Below are 26,211 nucleotides of genomic sequence, written 5' to 3' on the forward strand. Positions count from 1 at the left end.
GCTTTCCCCACACTCTGCCGCCACACACATAAGGATGCGACAAACGGGTCACTTTGTCTTTATTCCCCACCTTCTCCCCCCCCTCTGTATTTTCAATGATCAACTGAATCCCGGAATTGAAAAAATGGCTCGGGATTGGCCCCCTACTTGCGAGTGGAGCGGCTATATGCCACACTTACGGTACCGCCAAACTTGCACATTTTTGTTTGCAGCCCCATAGGACTGCGTACAAATAATCCATGAGTCTGGGAAGAGATTGGGTGCGAGGGGGTCGAGTAAAGTTGCTGTTGCCACCGTTACAGAGGCAACTCGCCCCACTCGCATGTAATTGATTCGACCCCTTAAAGTGCTAATGCCAGGTTCTTTTAAATATGAAAAAATGTCAGTCTGCATGTATCTTAGCACTCAGTTGATGTTTTAAATATTTGTTGAAGAAATGTTTCCATGTAGAACATAGCACAGTGCCACTTATTACTATGTATATACAGTAAGATACCGTTCTCACTGTTGGTTCTTATTCTCTAGGATTTTACATTAACATTAATATAGTTAAAATGAAAATGAATTACCAGCCTCAGTAAGCATGTCAAGGAGAGAGTTTTCATGTGCCAAAGGCCACAGCGTTTGAGACACATACCTGACACACATCTGCTCTGCCCCAATGTCTCTGAAATATATATATATATGAATATAGCATTATGTCTGTCTCTTTCACACTTTGTATGTCTCTCCCTCGCACAAACTGCTTCTCCTCTCTCCCCTCCCTCCCGTGTGTCTATTGTTGCCACAGAGCAACTTGATTTGGGTGGGGGGGCTATTTTTCCACTGTGGGCCAGGCTTGTGATGAGAGCAGGAAGCTACCCACACTCCTTCCTCTCATAGCTCCCCCGCATACTGCACAGGAAGCCCACAGATCTTCTATCACCTGCAGCCTGACACCACTCGGACACTGCACCCTAGGTGGCTATTTTAAGACATGACTTAGATCTGTTAGAACCTAAGAAGAACAGAGCAAGTGCAACCATTGACTGTGCAAATGACTGCAGCATGTACTATTTGTCAACTGCTGCCTGTTAAGACAGGGGTCATGGAACTATTTTACCTTTTACCCCAAAATATATTTAGATACGCCAACGTTACCCCCTTGATTTGAAAGGAAGGAAATCATATAGTAGTGCCCCCATATAATGCCCCTGTAGTAGTGCCCCATATAATGCCCCTGTAGTAGTGCCCCCATAGTTATGCCCCTGTAGTAGTGCTCACATAGTTATGCCCCTGTAGTAGTGCCCCCATATAATGCCCCTGTAGTAGTGCCCCCATATAATGCCCCTGTAGTGCCGCTTGTACAAAAAAAGGGAAGGAGCCGGGCGCCCGCTGGTAATAACATCTAAGCGGGCATTTGGCTTTGAGCCTCCCTGCGGCACCACCGGGGGTAATGGACGGACAGTCGGGCATGCATAGAATGATTCATATGCATGCCCGGCTGTCCGTCCATTACCCCCAGGAATTAAATTTTTACCCCATGTGTGGTAATTTACCCCTGTTCCCCGACCACTGTTTTAAGAGATTAATTAGATTCCTATATTGTAGTAGGGAAAAATGGATACAGTATGCATTTGTACATATATTTGCCTGCTTGCAGTGGAAATTGTAAAATTACTGTGTAAATAACAAAGAAACTGCTGTTGTATGCACAAAGTGTCATCCCTTAGTGATATAACTGGTTCCTATAGAATGGGAAGCCTACAGTCCCAATGGATATTGGCTCAACTCTTAAAATAATTGCCCCATTGCGTGTAGACTATGGTATAGACTTTCTCATTTTCTTTACAAATTTTGGATTTGTGTTAGTGTACTACTAGCCTCATACCATTGTACATTTTTGGTGATGGAGGCTGTGTGATAAGCTCCCTCACCTGTACATCATATCCCGTTATTATCAGTCCATTAGGCACATGGTGGGGATGTATGGGTTAAGATGGCTATACACCTAAATAGTTGGCTGATTGGAATGAAAATCTGGTAATGTATGGGAACAAGCTCCCAAACCCTGAAAAACAGACAAAAACAGTTCTTCAGACAAATTGGTTAAATCAAACGGATTCATAAACTTGTCTGAACGACTGATTTAATCCATTTTCCAGTGTTTGGGAGCAAATGGTCGATTGCCGCTTGTTCCCATATATTACCAGATTATCGTTCCAACCAGATAACTAGATGGCTAGTTGGAAAGATAATCTTCAGGTGTATGGCCAGCTTTAGCAGGTATGTATCCATCCATCATTTTCCCTTCCAATTGCTGACTTCTCCTTTCTCCTTCCATATGTGACCCATGCTCTGCTCATCCTCTTCCCTTCTTCCCGTGTATATTCTTGGCAGAGGAAGCTCCGCTGGGACATGTGAGATCTGTGTTCAGCCTGCATGTTCCTTCACCTCTGCTGACATCTCTTGTGTTCTCACTCTGCTTTGGTTATCTCATTTATTAAATCTATGTGCAAGTTAGTCATGTAAGACTCACACTGACACAATTAACCTGTAGTGAGAACATTGCACTGTATTTATACTTTGCCTGTGCAAGTTATTACAGGATTCACTTGTGGTCCCTGTAGATCACTAGCCCCTCTTACCTGTCTTTCATAATAAACATATAGTGATTATTATTATCACTTTGTAGAGTGCCACCATACTGTTTCACGTCCATGTGCTTTGGCAGAAAGCTAGATACACAGTGCCACAGAATAGAATTTTTCGCTGTGCCTTGGCTGTCTTGCACTCTGCAAATAAAGACAATGGGCTTTGTCTACGAAGCAACGCTGCTTCCCGGCGGGTTTCAGGTGAAATATAGAACGGCACCCACAGCTTTACACTGACTCTAGGTCGCGTTTCGTAAATATAGCCCAATTACTCTTCAGCATGATAAAATCTAGCAGTGGCAAACTGCTTTTCTTCTGGGTTTTTTTCTTATGTTGTAGAAACCTGGCTTGAATTGATTAATTGATGTTTAAAAACTCTTTCTCATTAGTTAATTAATGAAGCACAGGGAACTGCAATGGGAAATATAAGTTAGAAAAGCTACTAACATTTTGCACAAGGTGAAAGAGGTGCCCACTAATAGGGGCTGCCTCCATATACAATTTATTAGAATTTCTTGATCTGTTTTGTATATTTTTATTTTATCAGATGACATTAGATCAGTGGGACTCAAACTCCTCAGGACCCCATACAGGTCACGTTTTCCTGGTCACCCAACAGCTGCACAGGTGTATTCATTACTCACTGACACATTTAAAAGATCCACAGGCTGAACTAATTATTTCACTTATGATTCTGTGAGGAGACCTGGAAAACATGCACTGTTTGGGGTCCTGAGGAACGAGTTTGAGAACCTGTGCACTAGAGTATAGCAACAGCTCTCTTAGTACTTCTGCTATATGCACTCTTTGCTAAAGCCTAACATAACTGCTCCCCATCAGCATAAGTAATACTGAGCTCAATGGGCCGATTGCGTGCGTATTAGCAACTGCGATCCAAGCTGAATCACGCCCAGAGTCAAGGTGCCCATCCACTTGACGATTTTGACAGGCGATTGCACGATAACGAAGTCGTTATCGTGCAATTGTTTGCAAATCGGGCACTTTAAAGTCGTAAACGACCAGCGATGCGTGCGCCCGCTAGTCGTATCTGACATCTATCATCGGGCAAACATGCTGGACAACCTGACGATATCGTCAGGTTCAGCAGGTTGCCAAATGATTGATGAGCCTGCACTGAACGTCTACTTGTTCAGTTGGGCTCATCACAGACGGAGAAACTACAACACGATTACAATGTCGTAATCGTGCTCTCGTTTCTCCGTCAGCTAGTGGATGGGCACCTTAAGAAAGAGCAAGTAATCTTGGTAAAACCGTACTGCACTGCAGGTTGAGCAAATTTAAAATGTGCAGAGAGATTTAGATTTGGGAAGAGTGTGTACAAACTGAAATCTAAATTGCAGTGTAAAAATAAAGCTGTCCAGCATTTGTAAACTACATGCAGAAGCAGCCAGTATTTACCCTACATGTAGATAAAAATATATGTATTTGCAACCCTTGCATTGCTAGATGGTTTGTCCAGGTACACAGTTATACCTCTTTTCCACCAAAAACCCGGGTCCCACCTAGGTTTTCAGACATGGTTCCAACCTAGGTCAGACCCAGGTCTGACATCGTTTACACCACACCATCAATCTGGGTTATTCTCAGGTTAGCCCCGTTCACACTGGTCTGCCCTTCTAAACTTGTGAGGTCATAAAAACTGGGAGGTGACTGCTCCACAACCACCAATCAGCTCATTTTAGGCATGACCCAGGTCGGATAACCCGGGTTGCGCCGTTTACCACACCATTACCCAGGTCCATCCTGGGTCTGACCCTGGTAGCTACCTGGGTTGGATTGCCGGGTCACTTGACCCGGGTTATTTTTCAGGGACCCTTTTACACTGAGCTGCGACCCAGGTAGACCCAGCAATAACCTTCGTTATCGCAGCAGTACAAAAGAGGTATAACTTGCTCTATCTTACTTTATTCCCAAATCTGAATCAGGCCTGATATTCCTTACCACATGCTCTCACACACTATGGTTAATTTTTGTTGGGAGCCAGTTAACTTACCAGTATATTTTTGGAGTGTGGGAGGAAACCTGAGCACCTGGAGGAAACCCATGCAAGCACAGGAAGAATATACAAGCTCCACACATTAACACTTAGGGCCGTAGTGGGAGTTGAACCCACATCCTCATTGCTGTGGAGCTGTAATGCTAACCATTACACCGTTTGTGCTGCCCATATATACAGTACGTACAAACATTTTTTTAGTCAAAATGTATAAATGTAGGACTATTTGATGGTCATAAGCTACCTACACACTATACAATTAATGGGCCGATTTGCAAATAATCGGGTGGTCGGCTTGATTTATTGTATAGTGTGTATGAACGATCGTTTCATTGATAAAACGGTAAGAAAACATCTACAAATGCATGCCTTCGATTATCTCATCTGTCGGTCAAGAACGAAAATCTCGGCCTCGATTTCCCGATATTGAGCAGTGTATACGCACTTTCGATAATCTATGTTCTCCTATCAGTATGTCATCATCCTTGTGGGAGAATATATGCAAAATCAGTGTGGTGGGGTGAAAAATCACTAGCTTCTATGGAAAATTGCCTAATGTGTAGCACAGATATCGGGGCTTTCAATTTTCCGAAAAATCATCCCGTTCCTCATCCCAGTCAAAAAAAAATCTGACAGTGTGTAGCTAGCTATACACAGAGCCCCTGATTCAGAGCCGGACGCTCTGACAGAGTGCTTGCTCTGAATCAGGGCCGGTCTTTTTTTTTTTTTTTAGAACGGCCTCCTGGCCGCTCGCATAGCTGTGGGTGACCACCCATAGCTATAGTGAGCAGCCAGGAAGATGGTCGCGGTGGTCAAGACCATCGCGACCATTGTACTTGCGATGAGACCCTTGTTGTAGAGTCTCGTTGCCGCAAGCCCCAGAGAGATTTCGACTCTGTTAGATGTTAGTGGGTCCGCTGATGTCAGTGGGTCCACCCCCAAACGGAGGCGTTCACATGGGAACGCCTCCGTCTGGGCAGCCACCCCCCCGGCCCGCCCACCAAAGGGGGCGTGCTGTCACTCAACATCGACAGCACGCCCCCTTTGGTACGAGACCTGGAGCGACGGCTTGCCCGTCGCTATCCGGGTCTTGCACACTCTGGGCCACCATCGACCCGGTTGCGAGCACTCAGTTCTTGCGACCGGGTCTGAATCAGGCCCAGAGTGCACAGTGACCAAGCTTCAATCTCCTGTACGCCTAGACTTCACTAAAGCACATGGATATGTGGAGCAAGATAACAGTGTTTGCATAAAACAAGAATTTTGTGTGAACCATGGGGAGGAATTGGGCAGAGGGAGGGCGTTTCTTGGTGCACAAAAAGGATACCAACAATATGAAATTATGAAACAAGTGGTAGATATGGACCATTTTTAAGGACATTCCATGCTCATCTCACTTAGCAAAAGGATTTGATCTTCCTCCAGCTAAAAGCTGGCGGCCTTCAGGTCTCGTCCTGCTTAATTGGAAGCATTTTGCCCCTTCATGGTTTACTCTGTATTAGAGACTAATAATTAATTATTCAATTAGCAGCGAAAAATCCGTTATCGGGGCCGATGATGTCATTTTCGCCATTTTCACTTATCTCCATATTCAATTACAAAGACTTTTCTCAGGTGCGAAAAGTCTTTGTCAAAAAACGAGGATAAGTTTTCACCTATGAATAGGTGGCGAAAAAAGTACAGAATTGGGGTTTTGGGGTGCAGACTTCAAAAAAGTACCCTGCAGTCCTTTGAATGTCCCTTAAAAGTTAACTGTCAAAAAATTTAAATAAATTAGCATAGGACACCCCAAAAAAAAGTGTTTTCATTTTGGGGGCAAAAAAAAAAAAAGTTGGAGGACAAACTTACAGACTAGCCAAATAGACTCAGGGGGGGTCCCCAAGTATGCGGCAGGTGTTTTCTACAATGCGGATGGTTGCGGCAGGTGGAAGAATGTTAAAAGTTCACTTTAGGGACTTCAAAATATGCTTGCACCCATTTTCATGTACCCCAAATTTGATGGGACTAGTTGTATTCCCCAAAAAAGTTGCTAAATGTTCTTCTTCACCACTTCTTTAAGGACACATAAAAGCACCTGCCGACACCATTTAAAAACCCCAAATAGCTTCAGCAGGCCAAATTGAGAGTACCCATAGTGATTCCCCCATGTCAAACCAACTTTTTGGGGGGTGACAGGCTGATTTCCCCAAAAGTGACAGGACTTTTCGCTACTTACCTTTCCGCCGGGCCCCGTTTTCGCCAAATCCTAATTGAATACGGGGATACACGGGCACGCGCCCGATACTTTATCCCCTGGAAAAAAGGCGATGGTGAAAAGTCGGACTTTTCGCATATAATTGAATATGGCCCTTAGTATTTAGTATACATTATTTACTAAATATGTGTGTAGAGCAATTTGAAAGTGGAAACCCCCTTTAAATCTGATCTAGTAAAGGAACTGATCAGCAGTTGGGTAAATGGGCTCTGTATAAATGTAGGACTCAAAGTTATACTGATTTATGGGACACAAGTTCCCTTATTTTCTATCATGTTTGAAATCTTGCATGTGTTGTAAGGAGGGTCCCCTGCTAATGTATGATGTACAGCTGGCTTGACTCTAACATATACAGTATGTGGCATGTATACTACAGGTGTCCTACAGGATGGCACGTCTCAATCCCATCTCTGTTTCTGACATTAGGGCTGCCCTGGCTTCTGCCCACCAGTCACAACCACTGCCACGAACACTGAGCGTGTTAAAGGAAACACCCCAAGTAAGCGTCATGCACACAATTATAAGGTAGGTGCAGGGTCGGAGTAGGGCACATGGGCCTGGGGCTGAAAATGATCAAAGACCTATTGTGAGAAGGGGAGGAGCTGTGACAAGTGCTGTGTGGGTGTGGCCAGTGCCATATGGGTGTATACACCCCCCTACACTACCAACCCCAAATGTCTACCTAAATATGTAAAAGAATAAAAACTGCATCATTTTGTGGGGAAAATAGAGACTATAGTTTTAATATTTATGATTTATGTCCAACTATGTCCCTAGCTGGTGGCTGATCATCAATATAAGGTCATGGGCCTATGTTAGTGTGGAGACCCTGGGTAGGTGACACAAGTGTGTCTCTCATATACTTCTTTTTTTTTTTCTTTTTTTAAATCATGTGTTTCCATATTATTTTACTCTAACTTATGACAACAAAACAATGCAGATTAATATCACATACTTTCTATATTTTCTGTTCTGGAACTCGTGAGCTGCTGATGTTATAATAACTATTACAATTTTCTAGATTAACATTCCTTTCTGAACAGGTTTAGTTCTCACATATTTCCTTTCGAAAACATTTTATGTTATTCATGGGTTATAATTTTCTGATAATAGTATTGTAGTTGTGGAAATATTACTCCTCATTACTACATTAGAGTCTGTAAATGTTTGGCTTAGTCGATACATTTTTCTTTTTAATTTTATGTTTTACAAGTGTAACAAGGGTATTGAAATAAGGAATCCAGACAGGTAGGTACTTGGTAAAGCAGTGTCTTTTTGATGGTAGCAGACACTGCACCTTAGCACACATGAGGTTAGGCCTGGAAAAACACAGGTACATAACAGAAAATAAGCAAACAACATAAAAGTAAATGTCTCAGCACTCCTTGTGCGAAAGTCTGTGGACCCTCCAGGTCCTGGCACCCTAATGCTAATCACCACCCCCAGCCTATCTCCTGGCTAGCTTATCCAGCATCAGGAGCAATGAGCAACAGGTGTGTGAAAGTTTTAAACCCTTCTTGTGCTCCAGTGATTATTCCAGCTGGGTCTGTGTTAATGTGAAAACCTACAATTCCACACCTCCACTGCTAATGCAGAACGCACAGGTTTCACTCCAGCCTCCTTTGGAGGGAGCTAATTCCACCAGAATGTGGGCAATTCAGGTGAGAGACAACCCCTCTCACCACACAAGATTGTATGAAAATAACAATTTTCTTTATTGTAATTGTTAATTCTATTAGGCTTATATAAAACAAAAGCAGAATTTTGGATTATATTGTGCACTAGGTACATTTCTCGCCTTGGTCTCATGAAACAGGCATCCTATATCCATTATAGTGGTTCTAAAGATTCTGTGTATTTAGAACACTTCTGTATGTACAGATAAAGTTTTCACATATTTCCATTATAAATTATGTGCATGTTATATATTAGAGTTTATGGGACTGACGCAAAGTTGGCTAATTCGATTATCGTGAATCTGCTGTGCGCAGGACCCGTTCTGCGAATGTGCAGAATGGGTTCTGCGTGTTCACCCGCAGCCAATGCTATGCCTATGCCAGATTGATAGGTAGAGTCATTTAAGGGTTGGGGCAGGGACGGCCGGCGTTCCCAGAAACGCGGGCTTGTCCGTCTAGTTTCCCGAGAGTGGCAAGGCCAGGGGCTTCTTTCATGGACGCAGTTTACTAACCTCGCAAGCCAGCCAGTCTGAGTAAGCTGAGGCTTACTCAGCTGGCCGGCGGTCGCAGTGCTGGGATAGTAAATGGAGCAGGGGGTGTCATACGCCTCCTGCTGCACTTGCATATTAGCAAAGACGGAATAGCAAAGCTGCTTGCGAGCAGCTTTGCAATTCCGTCATAATCTGAATCAAGTTTGCATAGCACATCATGCTTTAATGCAATGTACACATATGCACCTCTGCGGAATTGAATGATAGAGCCGGACACATATGCATATACGCCTGAGAAATCCGTATTATTTGCTGTCACCAACAAATTTCTCCTGATTGGTTGTTTGTAAATGCACCACTGATGCTGTTAGGTGATTTATTGCTTGTTGAGTTCATATATTATACTTTTGTGAGTGCATTTTAGCAGTTGTATTTAATTATTTTATACAGAGGAGTTATTTCAGCTATGTTAGAGAGGTTTTATTGATGGCTAATAGCAAGTGTGTATATTGCAAAAAATAAAAAAATGGTTAAAAACCAATGCATTCCTAGGGTCACCTCTTTCTGTAGGAAAGATCTTTGGTCTGTCTTTATTATTAGCTTTAAGGACTGTGAGTGTGAATTTTTTGGAGGGAGTAATATATTGTATTTAATAATAGTAAAATTGTATTGTATAATGCATTTTGTCCATATTTACCCTCTATCAGGAATAGAGAGACGAGCCGGGATGAATTCATCTTCTATTCACGACGGCTCATGAGGCTCCTGATTGAGCATGCACTGTCCTTCCTTCCATTCAGGGTAAGCTTGAGGGGGTGAGGTCAGCACTTGGTTCTACTCACCCACAACCCCCCTTCCATACACACACACACTCTCTCTTTCTGCACAATAGTTATGTGTTGCAATGGCTCTACATTATTTTGTGTAAATTTGAAACAATAAAAAAAAAGATAAGTTTTAAAGATTCTTTTCCTTTTTGATTAGAAAAAAAAAAAAATTAAAAACAAATCCAGCAGGTTCTTTGTAGGCTTCGAGCATGTGGAATTGAGTAAGCTTAATAATTAATTTATAGTCCATTATTACAATTACAAAATTCCACTGTCACTCTTCAAGGATATACTGTAGGATGCAGGCAGACCGGTGTTACAAAGTCGAGGTGTGAAGTCTAATGGATCCCCCAGTTTTTACCAAGAACCACCGCAAAGCTTCACTGCCAGGGATCTGCTGTTCGCAGCGCTCTCACAAGCTGGGGTCAGGGTCATAAGCGAAGGTGCAAAACAAAGGAACAAGCCGGGGTCAGGGTGATAAGCGAAGGTGCAAAACAAAGGTACAAGCCGAGGTCAGGGTCATAAGTGAAGGTGCAAAACAGAGGACAAGCCGAGGTCAGGGTCATAAGCGAAGGTGCAAAACAAAGGTACAAGCCGGGGTCAGGGCCATAAGCGAAGGTGCAAAACAAAGGTACAAGCCGGGGTCAGGGCCATAAGCGAAGGTGCAAAACAAAGGTACAAGCCGGGGTCAGGGTCATAAGCGAAGGTGCAAAACAAAGGTACAAGCGGAGGTCAGGGTCTAAGCGAAGGTGCAAAACAAAGGCACAAGCCGGGGTCAGGGTCATAAGCGAAGGTGCAAAACAAAGGAACAAGCCGAGGTCAGGGTCATAAGCGAAGGTGCAAAACAAAGGTACAAGTCGGGGTCAGGGCCATAAGCGAAGGTGCAAAACAAAGGTACAAGCCGAGGTCAGGGTCATAAGCGAAGGTGCAAAACAAAGGTACAAGCCGAGGTCAGGGCCTAAGCGAAGGTGCAGAACAAAGGCACAAGCCGGGGTCAGGGCCATAAGCGAAGGTGCAAAACAAAGGTACAAGCCGGGGTCAGGGTCATAACCGAAGGTGCAAAACAAAGGTACAAGCCGGGGTCAGGGTCATAAGCGAAGGTGCAAAACAAAGGTACAAGCCGGAGTCAGGGCCATAAGCGAAGGTGCAAAACAAAGGCACAAGCCGGGGTCATGGCCATAAGCGAAGGTGCAAAACAAAGGTACAAGCCGGGGTCAGGGTCATAAGGGAAGGTGCAAAACAAAGGTACAAGCCAGGGTCAGGGTCATAAGCGAAGGTGCAAAACAAAGGCACAAGTCAGGGTCATAAGCGAAGGTGCAAAACAAAAGTTGAGGTTACAAGTGATGGTGCAATACAAAGGCACAAGTCCAAGTTGAGTTCATAGGCAAAGGTAAAGTACAAGGATACAAGCTGGGTCAGTACAATGGAATCTAACGGTACTCAAGCAGTAAACCTGATACTATGGCACTAGTATGATACACAGAGTGGGTTTAAATAGGTTGTTCAATCAGTTCCTGGCTCCACATTGATGTCACCAGCCAGCTGACCAAAGATCATAAAAGGGCTACTGTACAGCACGTTTCGGAACAAGTCAAGTGGCTGCAGCCAGTAATGGGGATCTCATCGCCACAGCCGGCAAGTGACAACTGGGCCCGACTGTGTGATACCAGCATACTTCAAGCCCACAAAGAACCTGCTGGATTTGTGTGTTCATATGGCACTACTCCAGTAAAGAGAAAGTAACTTATACCAGGTAGTGAATATACTGTAAAATTCCTCATGTGAAGGTCCTCCCTGCGATTTATGCAGTTTTACATATCAATTTGTTTACGTGTTTTAGACAAGTCGGAAATTTGGGTAGGAAAATAGGTATGCCCACCTAAGCCCAATAGTTATCTTATTTACACATAAAACGGGATATAACCGGGAAATCTGAGATGGAAAAATATTTAAGAATACTGGCATACACAGTAAACTAAATGAGATCAATCAGTGTCAGCCTGCTGCTACAAAGACTAAAGCTGGCCACACATCTAAAGATTATCTGTCCAACCATCCAACTTGTTGATTGGTTGGAATGAAAATCTGGTAACATATGGGAGTAACTGATGATCAGCAATTTGCTCCTAAATGCCAGAAAACAGATGAAAATGGCCGTTGAGACAAGTTTGTTAAATGTTTGATCTAACAATTTGTTCAAACTACAGTTTTTGTCCATTTTCCAGAGTTTGGGAGCAAATTGCTGATTGTCAGTTACTCCCATTCCTTACCAGATTTTCATTCCAACCAATCAACAAGTTGGCTGGTAGGATATAATTTGGTCTAGTGTATGGCCAGCTTAAGGCCCGTATTCAATTAGCCGTTATCGCTGGTTTCAGGTTTGAAAAAGTGTGTCCCCGCATATCCCCGTATTCAATTCCAAATCGGCGAAAACGGGACCCGGCGAAACTGAAATCGGCAAAAAGTTCTGTCAGTTTTGGGGAAATCAGCCTGACACCCCGCAAAAGATGCACTGAAATGGGGGATCGCTATGGGTACCCCCGAATAGCCCTGCTAAAGGTATTTGGGTTTTTTAAATGGTCTCAATAGGTGTTATTTAGCGTCTTTCAGCAAGTGATGAAGAATAGCATTTTGCAACTTTTTGGGGGAAAATAAGTTCACATCAAATTTGGAGTACATGAAAATGGCTGCAAGCATATTTTAAAGGTGCTAAAGTCAAGCATTAAAAAGCGCCAAAAAAGCACCTTCAGCAAACACCTGCAATCCAAAAATACACCTCCGCCACACTTGCAGACCCCCCCCAAAGGCTATTTCGCTAGTTTTTGAATTTGTACCCCCACTTTGATTTTTTTCGCCCATTTTTTCAAAGTGCGTTTTTGGGGTGTCCTTTGTAGTTTTTTTTTTCTGTTTTTTGACGCAGTTAGCGTCAGGGGGGGTGTTCAAAGGCTGCAGGGTGGTTCCCGCAAATTGCACCCCAAAACCCCAATTGTGCACTTTTTTTCCGCCGGGTATTCATAGGCAAAACTTTTTCACCTATTACGTTGCATTGCTACAATCGAATACGGGGATAAGTTGAAACTGGCGAAAATTACGTCATCGGCGAAAAAGTATCGCCGAATCTGACTTTTTTGCTTCTAATTGAATACGGCCCTAAAACTGCTTACACACTATACAATTGTTGGGCTAAAAAGCCAAATTCCGACACATGGGGTAGATGTATGAAGCTCTGGGAAGTGATAAAGTGCAGAGTGATAAACGACCAGTCAATCAGCTCCCAACTGTCATTTTTGAAACACAGCCTGTAACATGACAGTTAAGAGCTGAGTGGTTGGTCATTTATCACTCTCCAATTTATCACTTTCTAGAGCTTCATACATCTGCCCCCACTGTTTGGTCTGTGCACTATGGCCCTGATTCAGAGCCGGACGCTCTGACCAGAGCGCTTGCTCTGTATCAGGGCCCACCTCCATTACTATGGAGCGTCCTCCTGGACGCTCGTATAGCTGTGGGTCACCACCCACAGCATATACGAGCGTGCAGGATGATGGCCGCGATGGTCTTGACCATCGCGACCATCGCCACTGCGAGCAGAAGCCTGCGGTTGAGTTTCTCAACCGCAAGGCCAGGAGTGATTTTGGCTCTATCAGAGCCAAAATCACTCCCACTGACATCACTAGTGATGTCAGTGGGGCCGGCTTCTGATGGTAGGCGTTCCCTTGGGAACGCCTCCGTCTGGCAGGCACGCCCCCGGCACGTCCACCAAAGGGGGCGTGCTGTCAATCAACATCACGCCCCCTTTGATCAGACACTACGAGCGAAGGAAAGTCCTTCGCTCGTCGCGTCTCGCGCATGCGCAGTGCAGACCATCGACCCACTTGGTCTGAATCAGGCCCCATGGCCGATGATTGGTCCAAAATAGTGGCATCCAGGCCTAATATAAGAAGTGCTTCAGACCTGACATTCTTCAGACCTGACAGTAAATTATCAGGCTGAAAATGTAGTGTGTGCAGAATTCCGACGATTGGGCTCTGATTCCTGCTGATAGTTTCTGTTTAAAACATCACCTTTGTGGGTGTATTTAATTCAGCAATGACTTTCTCTTCTATTCTGAATAATTGTGTACGATCCAAATGGGAGGTTCTCAGGATCGTTATTAAGCTCCAAAAATTGTCTTGCTCCTAGCATTGTTTGGCAAATGTGTCAGGTGTGTAGCATAAAAAAGATATATGGGATGGAAATGTAATTTTGCAAGGGTATATAAATACCTTCTCAGGCCGATACAATGGTGTGTAAGATGGAGACACGTGGGCCTGATTCAGAGTTGTAGGCTGCTAGCATTGCTGCTGCGTCTTTGGATATGCTAATACGTGCTAATGCCGCATGAGGCATCTGAGGACAAGAGTCGCCCCCTGACAGGAACATAATGGTTTTCCACTTAAACATAATGAATTGAAGTCAATTTGCCCTTATTTATTTGCCCTATTCCTTTTCTTTATTTCCTTAGAGCTGCACTGTTCAGACCCCACAAGGACATGACTATAAAGGGCGGACATATGATGGTAAACGGGTGAGTATAGAATGTATGATCTGTGTAATAGTTGCAGAAGGAAGGGTACTAGTTAGGAAGTCCATCCTGACAGGGATATTGATGGCCTTAGACTGATAGCTTTTTTTTCTAAAAATCACAGTATACATAGGTCCTGAAAGATTGTCAATACATTACCATCTGATTATATTGAGCAGGTTTAAAAGGAACTCTAGTTGTGTGTATCTAGATGTATATGTGGTCATTGTCCAAGCACTCTGTTGATGCCACAACTGAGAGTGTTGAATGACAAACAATTTGGCCAGATCTGTCCAGTCCTTGTAGGCAAACCTTACGCCCAGTTGTAGCATTGTAACTGGTGTAATTCTTGTGCTAGATAACTGGAGTCTCTATACTGAGAGCCGGTGAGACAATGGAACCAGCACTAAGAGCTGTGTGCAAGGATGTAAGAATCGGAACCATCCTAATCCAGACCAACCCCAGCACCGGAGAACCTGAGGTGAGATCACAGAGTGTCCTTGCATTGTAAGGGCACAACCATCATGCTGAGCTCATGTTTCCCACCACAAATGGACAGACTGTAGAGTGAGAGCAAAAACATCAAGCTACAGAAACCATTTAGGGTGAGAGTTGCGTGGCAATTCATAGTGTTTGTTGTTGGTTTTCCTGACCCTGGGCTCTTATGTCTCCACCGCTACCGTTCTTTCCCTTTTTCCCCTCAGCTGCACTATCTCAGACTCCCTAAAGATATCAGTGAGGATCACGTTATTCTCATGGACTGCACAGTGTCCACAGGAGCAGCAGCCATGATGGCTGTACGAGTACTGCTGGTAAGTGGGTGATGGAAAGTAAGGGGAGGTTGGGGTTTTGTGAATACAAGGCATTAAGTTTCCCTCCATCATCTTTTTCACCCTGACAGGACCATGAGGTGCCAGAAGATAAGGTCTTCCTGTTGTCACTGCTCATGGCAGAACTGGGAGTGCACTCTGTGGCTTACGCTTTCCCCCGTGTGCGCATATTAACCACGGCGGTGGACAAGAAAGTTAATGACATGTTCCGAATTATCCCCGGAATTGGTATGTCCGTTCTCAGTGGTGTTTACATGTATTATTCATGCCTAAAATCTTCCATAAGATCAATTATCTATTTTTCTCAGAAGTTTACAAATAAATGGAAAAGAGCCCAACTCAGAAGTCTTAAGCTCGGTACACACTCTAACATATATCGTACAATATACCGTTCCGACGTGGATCTGAACGGTATATTTTTCGGGTTGTATAGTGTGTACGCCCGATCGCGCATGCACGAGGGTCGTTCATCAAATTGTCTTATTCGCTGTACTGCACAGCAGATGGGACGATGTTGGGAACAATGCGAGCATGGGACGATATATCACATTGTCGTACACTGGATGGTGTAATGTGTACGGCACACGCAACAAATCGTTGCATCACGTCATTACGTTGGCTGGGTACACATCGTATAGGACCTGATTCAGATCCACACGCAAATGCCATCGCAGCTACGATATCTCATGGATCGCAATTGTGAAAATATGCAACTGACTTACTTTCTGTCCAGTGCATAGAGACGCCCACTGAAACTGGAAACATCAAACATACAGTAGCTCAGGCAGCCATCAGCCTTCTGAGTAAGTCTTACATGCCGATACACAGTGTGTGTCCAGACAAGCAGAGGGCTCTCCTGCCGTGAGCAAGGACGCAGTGTCTAATTTATGCACGCCCAGAAAACAGTGTTTAAATGGTCCGATAAGTCTGTTTTTCTAACCACCCCCTGTTACCTCCCCCAAACTTTTACTACCTGTCACTCACTTTGTGCGTGAATCTTCTGTGTGTGTGATCACAAAACAGTCGCTATGCTTGCAAAATTGTTCTGGCTGTCACACTTATCCTATATGTGTTTGTGTTCATCAAGTGATCAAAAGTGGGCTAGAAGCCTCCCAATCTGTTATTTGACACTCAACTTCCACAAGTTTGGTTTTATTTATTGTTACCTTTTTTTGTTTCAGGTAATTTTGGGGATCGCTATTTTGGGACAGACGCCCCTGCAGATTGGAGCGATGAGGATGACCTTGCATGACTCCTCCTTGCTTTCTGCTATCATGATTGCACCTTATCACGCCTCTGTGGTCTACCACTGTTCCTGTTAGAATTTCTTTTTTTAAATAACTGTGTCGTTTTTGTTTTTATTATTTAAAAACAAAATATAAACAGCCTCCTTTTAGTCTCTGATCGGCTATCTTTAAAGACTAAACAGTGAAAATATGGGTAAATATCAAAGTAATATAAAATAAGAACTATATTTTACATAAAACAAATATCTTGCAACCTATAAATTAGTAGTCTTTGGATGTCATTTATTGGGATTTACAGAAGATGACGCTACCTTTTCCTTTATTATAGAATTATTAGAAAGTGCTGTTTAACGTTTTAATAATGAAACTGTAGTTAAAAAATAGTTTTGTATCAAAATGTTGCTTTATGCATTTTAGCGTGCCAGCTGAAACCACCCCACACTCGCCCACTCCACGACCGTCCAGAGTTTTTCATTGGCCACATTGGTGTTGCATGCTGGATATTTTCCCTGATGTTGCATAGTTGTGGTGCACCCTTGAAATTGTTGCACGTGGCATCTCTCTGGCACCTACTGTGAAGCCTCATTCAAAGTTGCTTAAATCATGATACGCTGACAACTTTTCTTTTATTTATTTATTGCACCTAGAATGGTAATATAATCACAGATCAAATAACATAATAATAGTCAGATACCATAATGAGGAAAGAGAAAAAGAGAATACAATCAAAGGGGGCGATTCAAATGTTGCGTGGGGGCAGATAATTAGTGAGCTCCCAGTTTTGCAATTCAATTGTTCTTGGCGCTCATTAATTATCAACCTATACAAGTCCTATTTGTCCGGGTTTAGCACATGTCTGCTCACACCCTCCTGAGGGTCCGAGCAAAAATGTCGGTGCCGGCGGCTATCGTGCTCAGATGGAGTAACAATTGAATTGCTCCATCTGGCACCTTAAAAAAACGACTGCCGCCCAAACAATTGACTCGCCTCCCAAGTGTTCATAACAATGTGCGGCACCTAAAGAAGACTATACAGGGTACAGTATGTAGTGTCAACGGGCATAATGTAAACAAGAACAAAAAAATAGTCCTTAAGGACCTCCAGTAAACTGAAAAAGAAAAAAGGTGGCGCCATCATCCATTCTTCCTTTTCCACTTTTTGTTGCAGTCCAGAGCCGAGAACTTTGGGAAAAGCTTAGAGTATACATAGGAATGAATAAGAGGAAAGAAAAAGAAAACAAAGGGGGCGAAGTAGGGAAAGGTCAAGTAAAGGGTAAAAGGTCAAGTAAAGGAGCAGTGAGCTTAAGAGAAGGAACCGTGACAAGTACCAGTTGCAACATGTAGGGCAGCAGATTAAACCAAAGGAAGAGGCAGTAACTATCTCTCCTCTACAGGGTAAGGTTGTGGGGGGGATGAAAGTCAGAAACAGAGACCCCCTCAAGGGGACACCCTGTAATTAAGTACTATTCCAGCTGTACTGTCACTGAGTAATATGTGGGTCTCATATCATTGTGTAGTCTGAAAGCAAGTTTTAATTCAAGACAGGTAAGGAATCAATATAACTTTCCTAAATGGTGAAAAATGTGGAGAGAGGCCGCCATCCAATCCATTTTAAACACAAAAAGGAGCTTTTCTTGGAAAAAGGGCAAGGGAGGACGGGAGAGGAGAAGCCATTGCTGCAAGATGCACTTACCAGCTACAACAGAGATAATGGTTAACAGTTTCCTGCTACTGTGGATCATTCAAACCTCAGAACTAAGAATACGCAAAACCATACATGCCTACTCTCCCGAAAGTCGCGGGAGGCTCCAGATTTTTCAGGTAACCCTCCTGCACCCCCGGTAGAGTAGGCATTTCTCCCGCATTCCTGTCCACTTCCTAGTGAAGTGGGCAGAATGGGGAGAATTTCCACAGCGATCGTGGGTCTCCCCCCCCCCCCCCCCCCCCCCAGAAAACCCTGTATTTGCCCCTGCCCAACAGGGTCGGGGTGACCCTGCGGAGAGCATGTGTCCAGTGGACCCTGGGCCTGATTCTGACACGCTCGCAAGCGGGTCGATGGTGCCCAATTGCACATGCGCACGACGGAGGCGGCTCCGTCGTGCACATGCGCGAGACCCGAATAATGACGGCCAAGCCGTCGTTAAGGGTCTCGCACAAAAGGGGGCGTGCTGTCGATGGTGATTGACAGCACGCCCCCTTTGGTGGGCGTACCGTGGGCGTGGCTGCCCAGACGGAGGCGTTCCTATGGGAATGCCTACCGTCTGGGGCCGGCCCCACTGACATCACTAGTGATGTCAGTGGGAGTGCTTTTGGCTCTGATAGAACCAAAAGCACTCCTGGGTTTCCGGTAGCGAGACCCTAGCGCAGGGTCTCGTCGCAAGCCCGATGGGCGCGATGGTCCATCGCGACCATCATTTTGGCCGCTCGCTATAGCTGTGGGTGGTCACCCACAGCTATGCGAGCGGCCAGGAGGCCGCTCCAAAGAGGAGCAGGGACGGCCCTGATTCAGAGCGAGTGCTCTGTCAGAGCATCCGGCTCTAAATCAGGGCCCCTGTTCCCGGATGGGGGCTGAGCGCTGATCTGTGTTCTGAATGCAACAGCACAGTCAACGCTGCCACATAGAGCACAGAGCAGCTCCCAAGTCCCCTCATCAGCATCACGTGACACATCACGTCCGTGACGCTGATCACTGATGTCGGGCCTCAGTAGCCACTCTGCACTCTATGCAGCAGCGCTGACTGTGCTGCTGCATTCTCAACACAGAGCCAGAAGGTAAGTAATCAGGGAGGGTGGGGGAAGGCTCCGTGTGGCGGGGGAGGGTAGGCTCAGTGTGGATTGGTGGGGGCCCCCACAGCTTAGTTGCCCCAGGGCCCCCACAAGCCTAAATCCGGCCCTGGCTGAATAGCTTGGGCCTATTGGAAGGAAGGGGTGTTTTTCAACGCAAATCCGGCTCTTGTGTTCATTTCTATAGCAAATTATCATAAGCATATAACAGGTTATCAGAGATATGTGTCATGCTGGGCATACACTATGAGATAAAATGTCTGTCAGACCGACAGACATTTTATCTGATAGCCTGACACCCAGCATACACTATGAGATATTTAATTAAAGTGTATGGCCACCACTAAAGTGTATGGCCACCTCCAACAAACCCATGAAGATACCCTGATGCAGACACAGCCAGGAAGAAGCCAGGGGAGGCAAGCTATCAGGAATTTAGAAAAAAAAAAAACATCGTAACACCATCAAATGATTTCTATTTGATGGTGGCAAACAGTGGACCGCCACCATCAAATGGTAAAAACACTACCATAGGAATAAAAACATTGATGGTTATTCACCATTGTATTCTAATGTCCATCACTACACTGAACCTAGAGGTGGAATCCGGCCACCACTCCTCCATGGTGATGTACCTGCTAAACCACATGCCCTCAGTGAACAGGAGGCACTTCCCATGGAGGTCAGCGCCGTTCTCGGACACGGGAACCAAGGCGAGGAAGCTAACAGGAAATACATGGTACATTGTGCAAAGAGAACATTGCTCATCGCCATGTTTGGCAGCCAGGGATGGGTATACATGGAGGCTGCAGAAATGTCTACAGGTGCCCCAGCCCCGGTGACATGCTGCTTATAATGCTTACAGTAGCTGCAATACAAACCTCACATTCATGATCCTCCTGCCCTTCCCAGCACACCCCAGAGCCCGGGCCCCAGCCAGCTGCAGGGCAGCAGGACTGGGGGTTGTGGTGTCACTGGTGAGATGCAGGGGTTGTGGTGAGATGCATGTGCTATGGTAAGAAGCAGTGGCAGGACTGAGTAACAGGGGTCTGTCCTGAGATTCAAGGGGCTGTGGAGAAATATAGGATGCTGCGGTGTGTAGGGGACAGGAGGCTGTAGTGAGATGCAGGATTAAGACGCAGGAGGCTGTTGTGAGATACAGGGGACTGTGGTGACATGACGTAGGTTGTTATGAGATGCAGGGGGCAGTGGTGACATGACGTAGGTCGTTATGAGATACAGGGGACTGTGGTGACATGACGTAGGTTGTTATGATACAGGGGACTGGTGACATGACGTAGGTTGTTATGATACAGGGGACTGTGGTGACATGACGTAGGTAGTTATGAGATACAGGGGACTGTGGTGACATGACGTAGGTTGTTATGAGATGCAGGGGACTGTGGTGACATGACGTATGTTATGAGATGCAGGGGACTGGTGACATGATGTATGTTATGAGATGCAGGGGGCAGTGGTGACATGACGTAGGTTGTTATGAGATACAGGGAACTGTGGTGACATGACGTAGGTTGTTATGAGATACAAGGGACTGGTGACATGAAGTAGGTTGTTATGAGATACAGGGGGCAGTGGTGACATGACGTAGGTTGTTATGAGATACAGGGGGCAGTGGTGACATGACGTAGGTTGTTATGAGATACAGGGGACTGGTGACATGACGTAGGTTGTTATGAGATACAGGGGACTGTAGTGACATGACGTAGGTTGTTATGAGATACAGGGGGCAGTGGTGACATGACGTAGGTGGTTATGAGATACAGGGAACTGTGGTGACATGACGTAGGTTGTTATGAGATGCAGGGGACTGTGGTGACATGACGTAGGTTGTTATGAGATGCAGGGGACTGTGGTGACATGACGTAGGTTGTTATGAGATGCAGGTGGCAGTGGTGACATGACGTAGGTTGTTATGAGATACGGGACTGTGGTGACATGACGTAGGTTGTTATGAGATACGGGACTGTGGTGACATGACGTAGGTGGTTATGAGATACAGGGGACTGTGGTGACATGACGTAGGTCATTATGAGATACAGGGGGCAGTGGTGACATGACGTAGGTGGTTATGAGATACAGGGAACTGTGGTGACATGACGTAGGTTGTTATGAGATGCAGGGGACTGTGGTGACATGACGTATTTTGTGATGAGATGCAGTGGACTGTGGTAACATGACGTAGGTTGTTATGAGATGCAGGTGGCAGTGGTGACATGACGTAGGTTGTTATGAGATACAGGGGATTGTGGTGACATGACGTAGGTTGTTATGAGATACAGGGGACTGTGGTGACATGACGTAGGTTGTTATTATGCAGAGGACTGGTGACATGACGTAGGTTGTTATGATACAGGGGACTGTGGTGACATGACGTAGGTTGTTATGAGATGCAGGGGACTGTGGTGACATGACGTATGTTATGAGAAGCAGGGGACCGGTGACATGACGTATGTTATGAGATGCAGGGGGCAGTGGTGACATGACGCAGGTTGTTATGAGATACAGGGGACTGTGGAGAAATGACGTAGGTTGTTATGAAATACAGGGGACTGTGGTGACATGACGTAGGTTGTTCTGAGACATAGGGGACTGGTGACATGACGTAGGTTGTTATGAGATACAGGGGACTGTGGTGACATGACGTAGGTTGTTATGAGATGCAGGGGGCAGTGGTGACATGACGTAGGTTGTTATGAGATACGGGACTGTGGTGACATGACGTAGGTGGTTATGAGATACAGGGGACCGTGGTGACATGACGTAGGTCATTATGAGATACAGGGGGCAGTGGTGACATGACGTAGGTGGTTATGAGATACAGGGAACTGTGGTGACATGATGTAGGTTGTTATGAGATGCAGTGCACTGTGGTAACATGACGTAGGTTGTTATGAGATGCAGGTGGCAGTGGTGACATGACGTAGGTTGTTATGAGATACAGGGGACTGGTGACATGACGTAGGTTGTTATGATGCAGGGGACTGGTGACATGACGTAGGTTGTTATGATACAGGGGACTGTGGTGACATGATGTAGGTTGTTATGAGATGCAGGGGACTGTGGTGACATGATGTATGTTATGAGAAGCAGGGGACCGGTGAAATGACGTATGTTATGAGATGCAGGGGGCAGTGGTGACATGACGCAGGTTGTTATGAGATACAGGGGGCAGTGGAGACATGACGTAGGTGGTTATGAGATACAGGGAACTGTGGTGACATGATGTAGGTTGTTATGAGATGCAGGGGACTGTGGTGACATGACATAGGTTGTTATGAGATACAGGGGACTGTGGTGACATGACGTAGGTTGTTATGAGATACAGGGGACTGTGGTGACATGACGTAGGTTATGATACAGGGGACTGTGGTGACATGACGTAGGTTGTTATGAGATGCAGGGGACTGTGGTGACATGACGTATGTTATGAGAAGCAGGTGACCGGTGACATGACGTATGTTATGAGATGGAGGGGGCAGTGTTGACATGACGCAGGTTGTTATGAGATACAGGGGACTGTGGTGACATGACGTAGGTTGTTATGCGATACAGGGGGCAGTGGTGACATGACGTAGGTTGTTATGAGATACAGGGGACTGTGGTGACATGACGTAGGTTGTTATGAGATACGGGACTGTGGTGACATGACGTAGGTGGTTATGAGATACAGGGGACTGTGGTGACATGACGTAGGTCGTTATGAGATACAGGGAACTGTGGTGACATGAAGTAGGTTGTTATGAGATGCAGGGGACTGTGGTGACATGACGTGTTTTGTTATGAGATGCAGTGGACTGTGGTAACATGACGTAGGTTGTTATGAGATGCAGGTGGCAGTGGTGACATGACGTAGGTTGTTACGAGATACAGGGGATTGTGGTGACATGACGTAGGTTGTTATGAGATACAGGGGACTGTGGTGACATGAGGGAGGTTGTTATTATGCAGGGGACTGGTGACATGACGTAGGTTGTTATGATACAGGGGACTGTGGTGACATGACGTAGGTTATGAGATGCAGGGGACTGTGGTGACATGACGTATGTTATGAAAAGCAGGGGACCGGTGACATGACGTATGTTATGAGATGCAGGGGGCAGTGGTGACATGACGCAGGTTGTTATGAGATACAGGGGACTGTGGTGACATGACGTAGGTTGTTCTGAGATATAGGGGACTGGTGACATGACGTAGGTTGTTATGAGATACAGGGGACTGTGGTGACATGACGAGGTTGTTATGAGATACAGGGGGCAGTGGTGACATGACGTAGGTTGTTATGAGATACGGGACTGTGGTGACATGACGTAAGTGGTTATGAGATACAGGGGACCGTGGTGACATGACGTAGGTCATTGTGAGATACAGGGGGCAGTGGTGACATGACGTAGATGGTTATGAGATGCAGGGAACTGTGGTGACATGATGTAGGTTGTTATGAGATGCAGGGGACTGTGGTGACATGACGTATTTTGTTATGAAATGCAGTGGACTGTGGTGACATGACGTAGGTTGTTATGATGCAGGGGACTGGTGACATGACGTAGGTTGTTATGATACAGGAGACTGTGGTGACATGACGTAGGTTGTTATGAGATACAGGGGACTGGTGACATGACGTAGGTGGTTATGAGATACAGGGAGCTGTGGTGACATGACGTAGGTTGTTATGAGATGCAGGGGACTGTGGTGACATGATGTAGGTTGTTATGAGATGCAGGGGACTGTGGTGACATGACGTAGGTTGTTATGAGATGCAGGGGACTGTGGTGACATGACGTAGGGTGTTATGAGATGCAGGTGGCAGTGGTGACATGACGTAGGCTGATTATGAGATGCAGGGGACTGTGGTGACATGACGTAGGTTGTTATGAGATACGGGACTGTGGTGACATGACGTAGGTTGTTATGAGATACGGGACTGTGGTGACATGACGTAGGTTGTTATGAGATACGGGACTGTGGTGACATGACGTAGGTTGTTATGATGCAGGGGACTGTGGTGACATGACGTAGGTTGTTATGAGATACAGGGGACTGTAGTGACATGACGTAGGTTGTTATGAGATACAGCGGGCAGTGGTGACATGACGTAGGTTGTTATGAGATACAGGGGACTGGACATGACGAAGGTTGTTATGATACAGGGGGCAGTGGTGACATGACGTAGGTAGTTATGAGATACAGGGAACTGTGGCGACATGACGTAGGTTGTTATGAGATGCAGGGGACTGTAGTGACATGACGTAGGTTGTTATGAGATGCAGGGGACTGTGGTGACATGACGTATGTTATGAGATGCAGGGGCAGTGGTGACATGATGTAGGTTGTTATGAGATGCAGGGGACTGTGGTGACATGAAGTAGGTTGTTATGAGATGCAGGGGGCAGTGGTGACATGACGTAGGTTGTTATGAGATACAGGGGACTGTGGTGACATGACGAAGGTTGTTATGAGATACAGGGGACTGGACATGACGTAGGTTGTTATGATACAGGGGGCAGTGGCGACATGACGTAGGTGGTTATGAGATACAGGGAACTGTGGCGACATGACGTAGGTTGTTATGAGATGCAGGGGACAGTGGTGACATGACGTAGGTTGTTATGAGATGCAGGGGACTGTGGTGACATGACGTAGGTTGTTATGAGACGCAGGGGTCTGTGGTGACATGACGTAGGTGGTTATGAGATACTGCGGGCAGTGGTGACATGACGTAAGTTGTTATGAGATACGGGACTGTGGTGACATGACGTAGGTGTTATGAGATACAGGGGACTGTGGTGACATGACGTAGGTCGTTATGAGATACAGGGGCAGTGGTGACATGACGTAGGTGGTTATGAGATACAGGGAACTGTGGTGACATGATGTAGGTTGTTATGAGATGCAGGGGACTGTGGTGACATGACGTAGGTTGTTATGAGATGCAGGGGACTGTGGTGACATGACGTAGGTTGTTATGAGATGCAGGTGGCAGTGGTGACATGACGTAGGTTGATTATGAGATACAGGGGACTGTGGTGACATGACGTAGGTTTTTATGAGATACAGGGGACTGTGGTGACATGATGTAGGTTGTTATGATGCAGGGGACTGGTGACATGACGTAGGTTGTTATGATACAGGGGACTGTGGTGACATGACGTAGGTTGTTATGAGATACAGGGGACTGTAGTGACATGACGTAGGTTGTTATGAGATACAGGGGGCAGTGGTGACATGACGTAGGTTGTTATGAGATACAGGGGACTGGACATGACGTAGGTTGTAATGATATAGGGGGCAATGGTGACATGACGTAGGTGGTTATGAGATGCAGGGGACTGTGGTGACAAGACATAGGTTGTTATGAGATACAGGGGACTGTGGTGACATGACGTAGGTTGTTATGAGATACAGGGGACTGTGGTGACATGACGTAGGTTATGAGATGCAGGGGACTTTGGTGACATAACGTAGGTGGATATGAGATACAGGGGACTGTGGTGACATGACGAAGGTTGTTATCAGATGCAGGGAACTGTGGCGACATGATGTAGGTTGTTATGAGATGCCGGGGACTGTGGTGACATGACGTAGGTTGTTATGAGATGCAGGGGACTTTGGTGACATGACGTAGGTTGTTATGAGATGCATGGGGCTGTGGTGACATGACGTAGGTTGTTATGAGATGCAGGGGACTGTGGTGACATGACGTAGGTTGTTATGAGATGCAGGGGACTGTGGTGACATGACGTAGGTTGTTATGAGATGCAGGGGACTGTGGTGACATGACGTAGGTTGTTATGAGATGCAGGGGACTGTGGTGACATAACGTAGGTGGATATGAGATACAGGGGACTGTGGTGACATGACGTAGGTTGTT

The 26,211-nt window shown here is 45.6% G+C and overlaps 1 protein-coding gene across 4 annotated transcripts in view; it reads left to right on the forward strand.

Moving 5' to 3' along the window:
• The window catches only part of UCKL1 (uridine-cytidine kinase 1 like 1), a 70,447-nt gene extending 53,367 nt beyond the window's left edge, over positions 1-17,080 (forward strand). For 3 of the 4 annotated variants that reach the window (XM_088467127.1, XM_088467128.1, XM_088467125.1), the window contains exons 8-15: positions 2,380-2,399; positions 7,331-7,429; positions 9,779-9,872; positions 14,403-14,465; positions 14,821-14,943; positions 15,167-15,274; positions 15,364-15,520; positions 16,474-17,080. In XM_088467127.1, the coding sequence (XP_088323253.1) occupies positions 2,380-2,399; positions 7,331-7,429; positions 9,779-9,872; positions 14,403-14,465; positions 14,821-14,943; positions 15,167-15,274; positions 15,364-15,520; positions 16,474-16,544 (735 nt within the window). In that variant the 3' untranslated portion in view covers positions 16,545-17,080. The remainder of the gene's footprint in view (positions 1-2,379; positions 2,400-7,330; positions 7,430-9,778; positions 9,873-14,402; positions 14,466-14,820; positions 14,944-15,166; positions 15,275-15,363; positions 15,521-16,473) is intronic. The other variant, XM_088467126.1, reaches the window with a different exon arrangement.
• Positions 17,081-26,211: the final 9,131 nt, after the last annotated feature.

The sequence above is a fragment of the Taudactylus pleione genome, unplaced genomic scaffold, assembly GCF_031769625.1.
Source record: "Taudactylus pleione unplaced genomic scaffold, aTauple2 ptg000069l, whole genome shotgun sequence".
Taxonomy (NCBI): domain Eukaryota; kingdom Metazoa; phylum Chordata; class Amphibia; order Anura; family Myobatrachidae; genus Taudactylus; species Taudactylus pleione.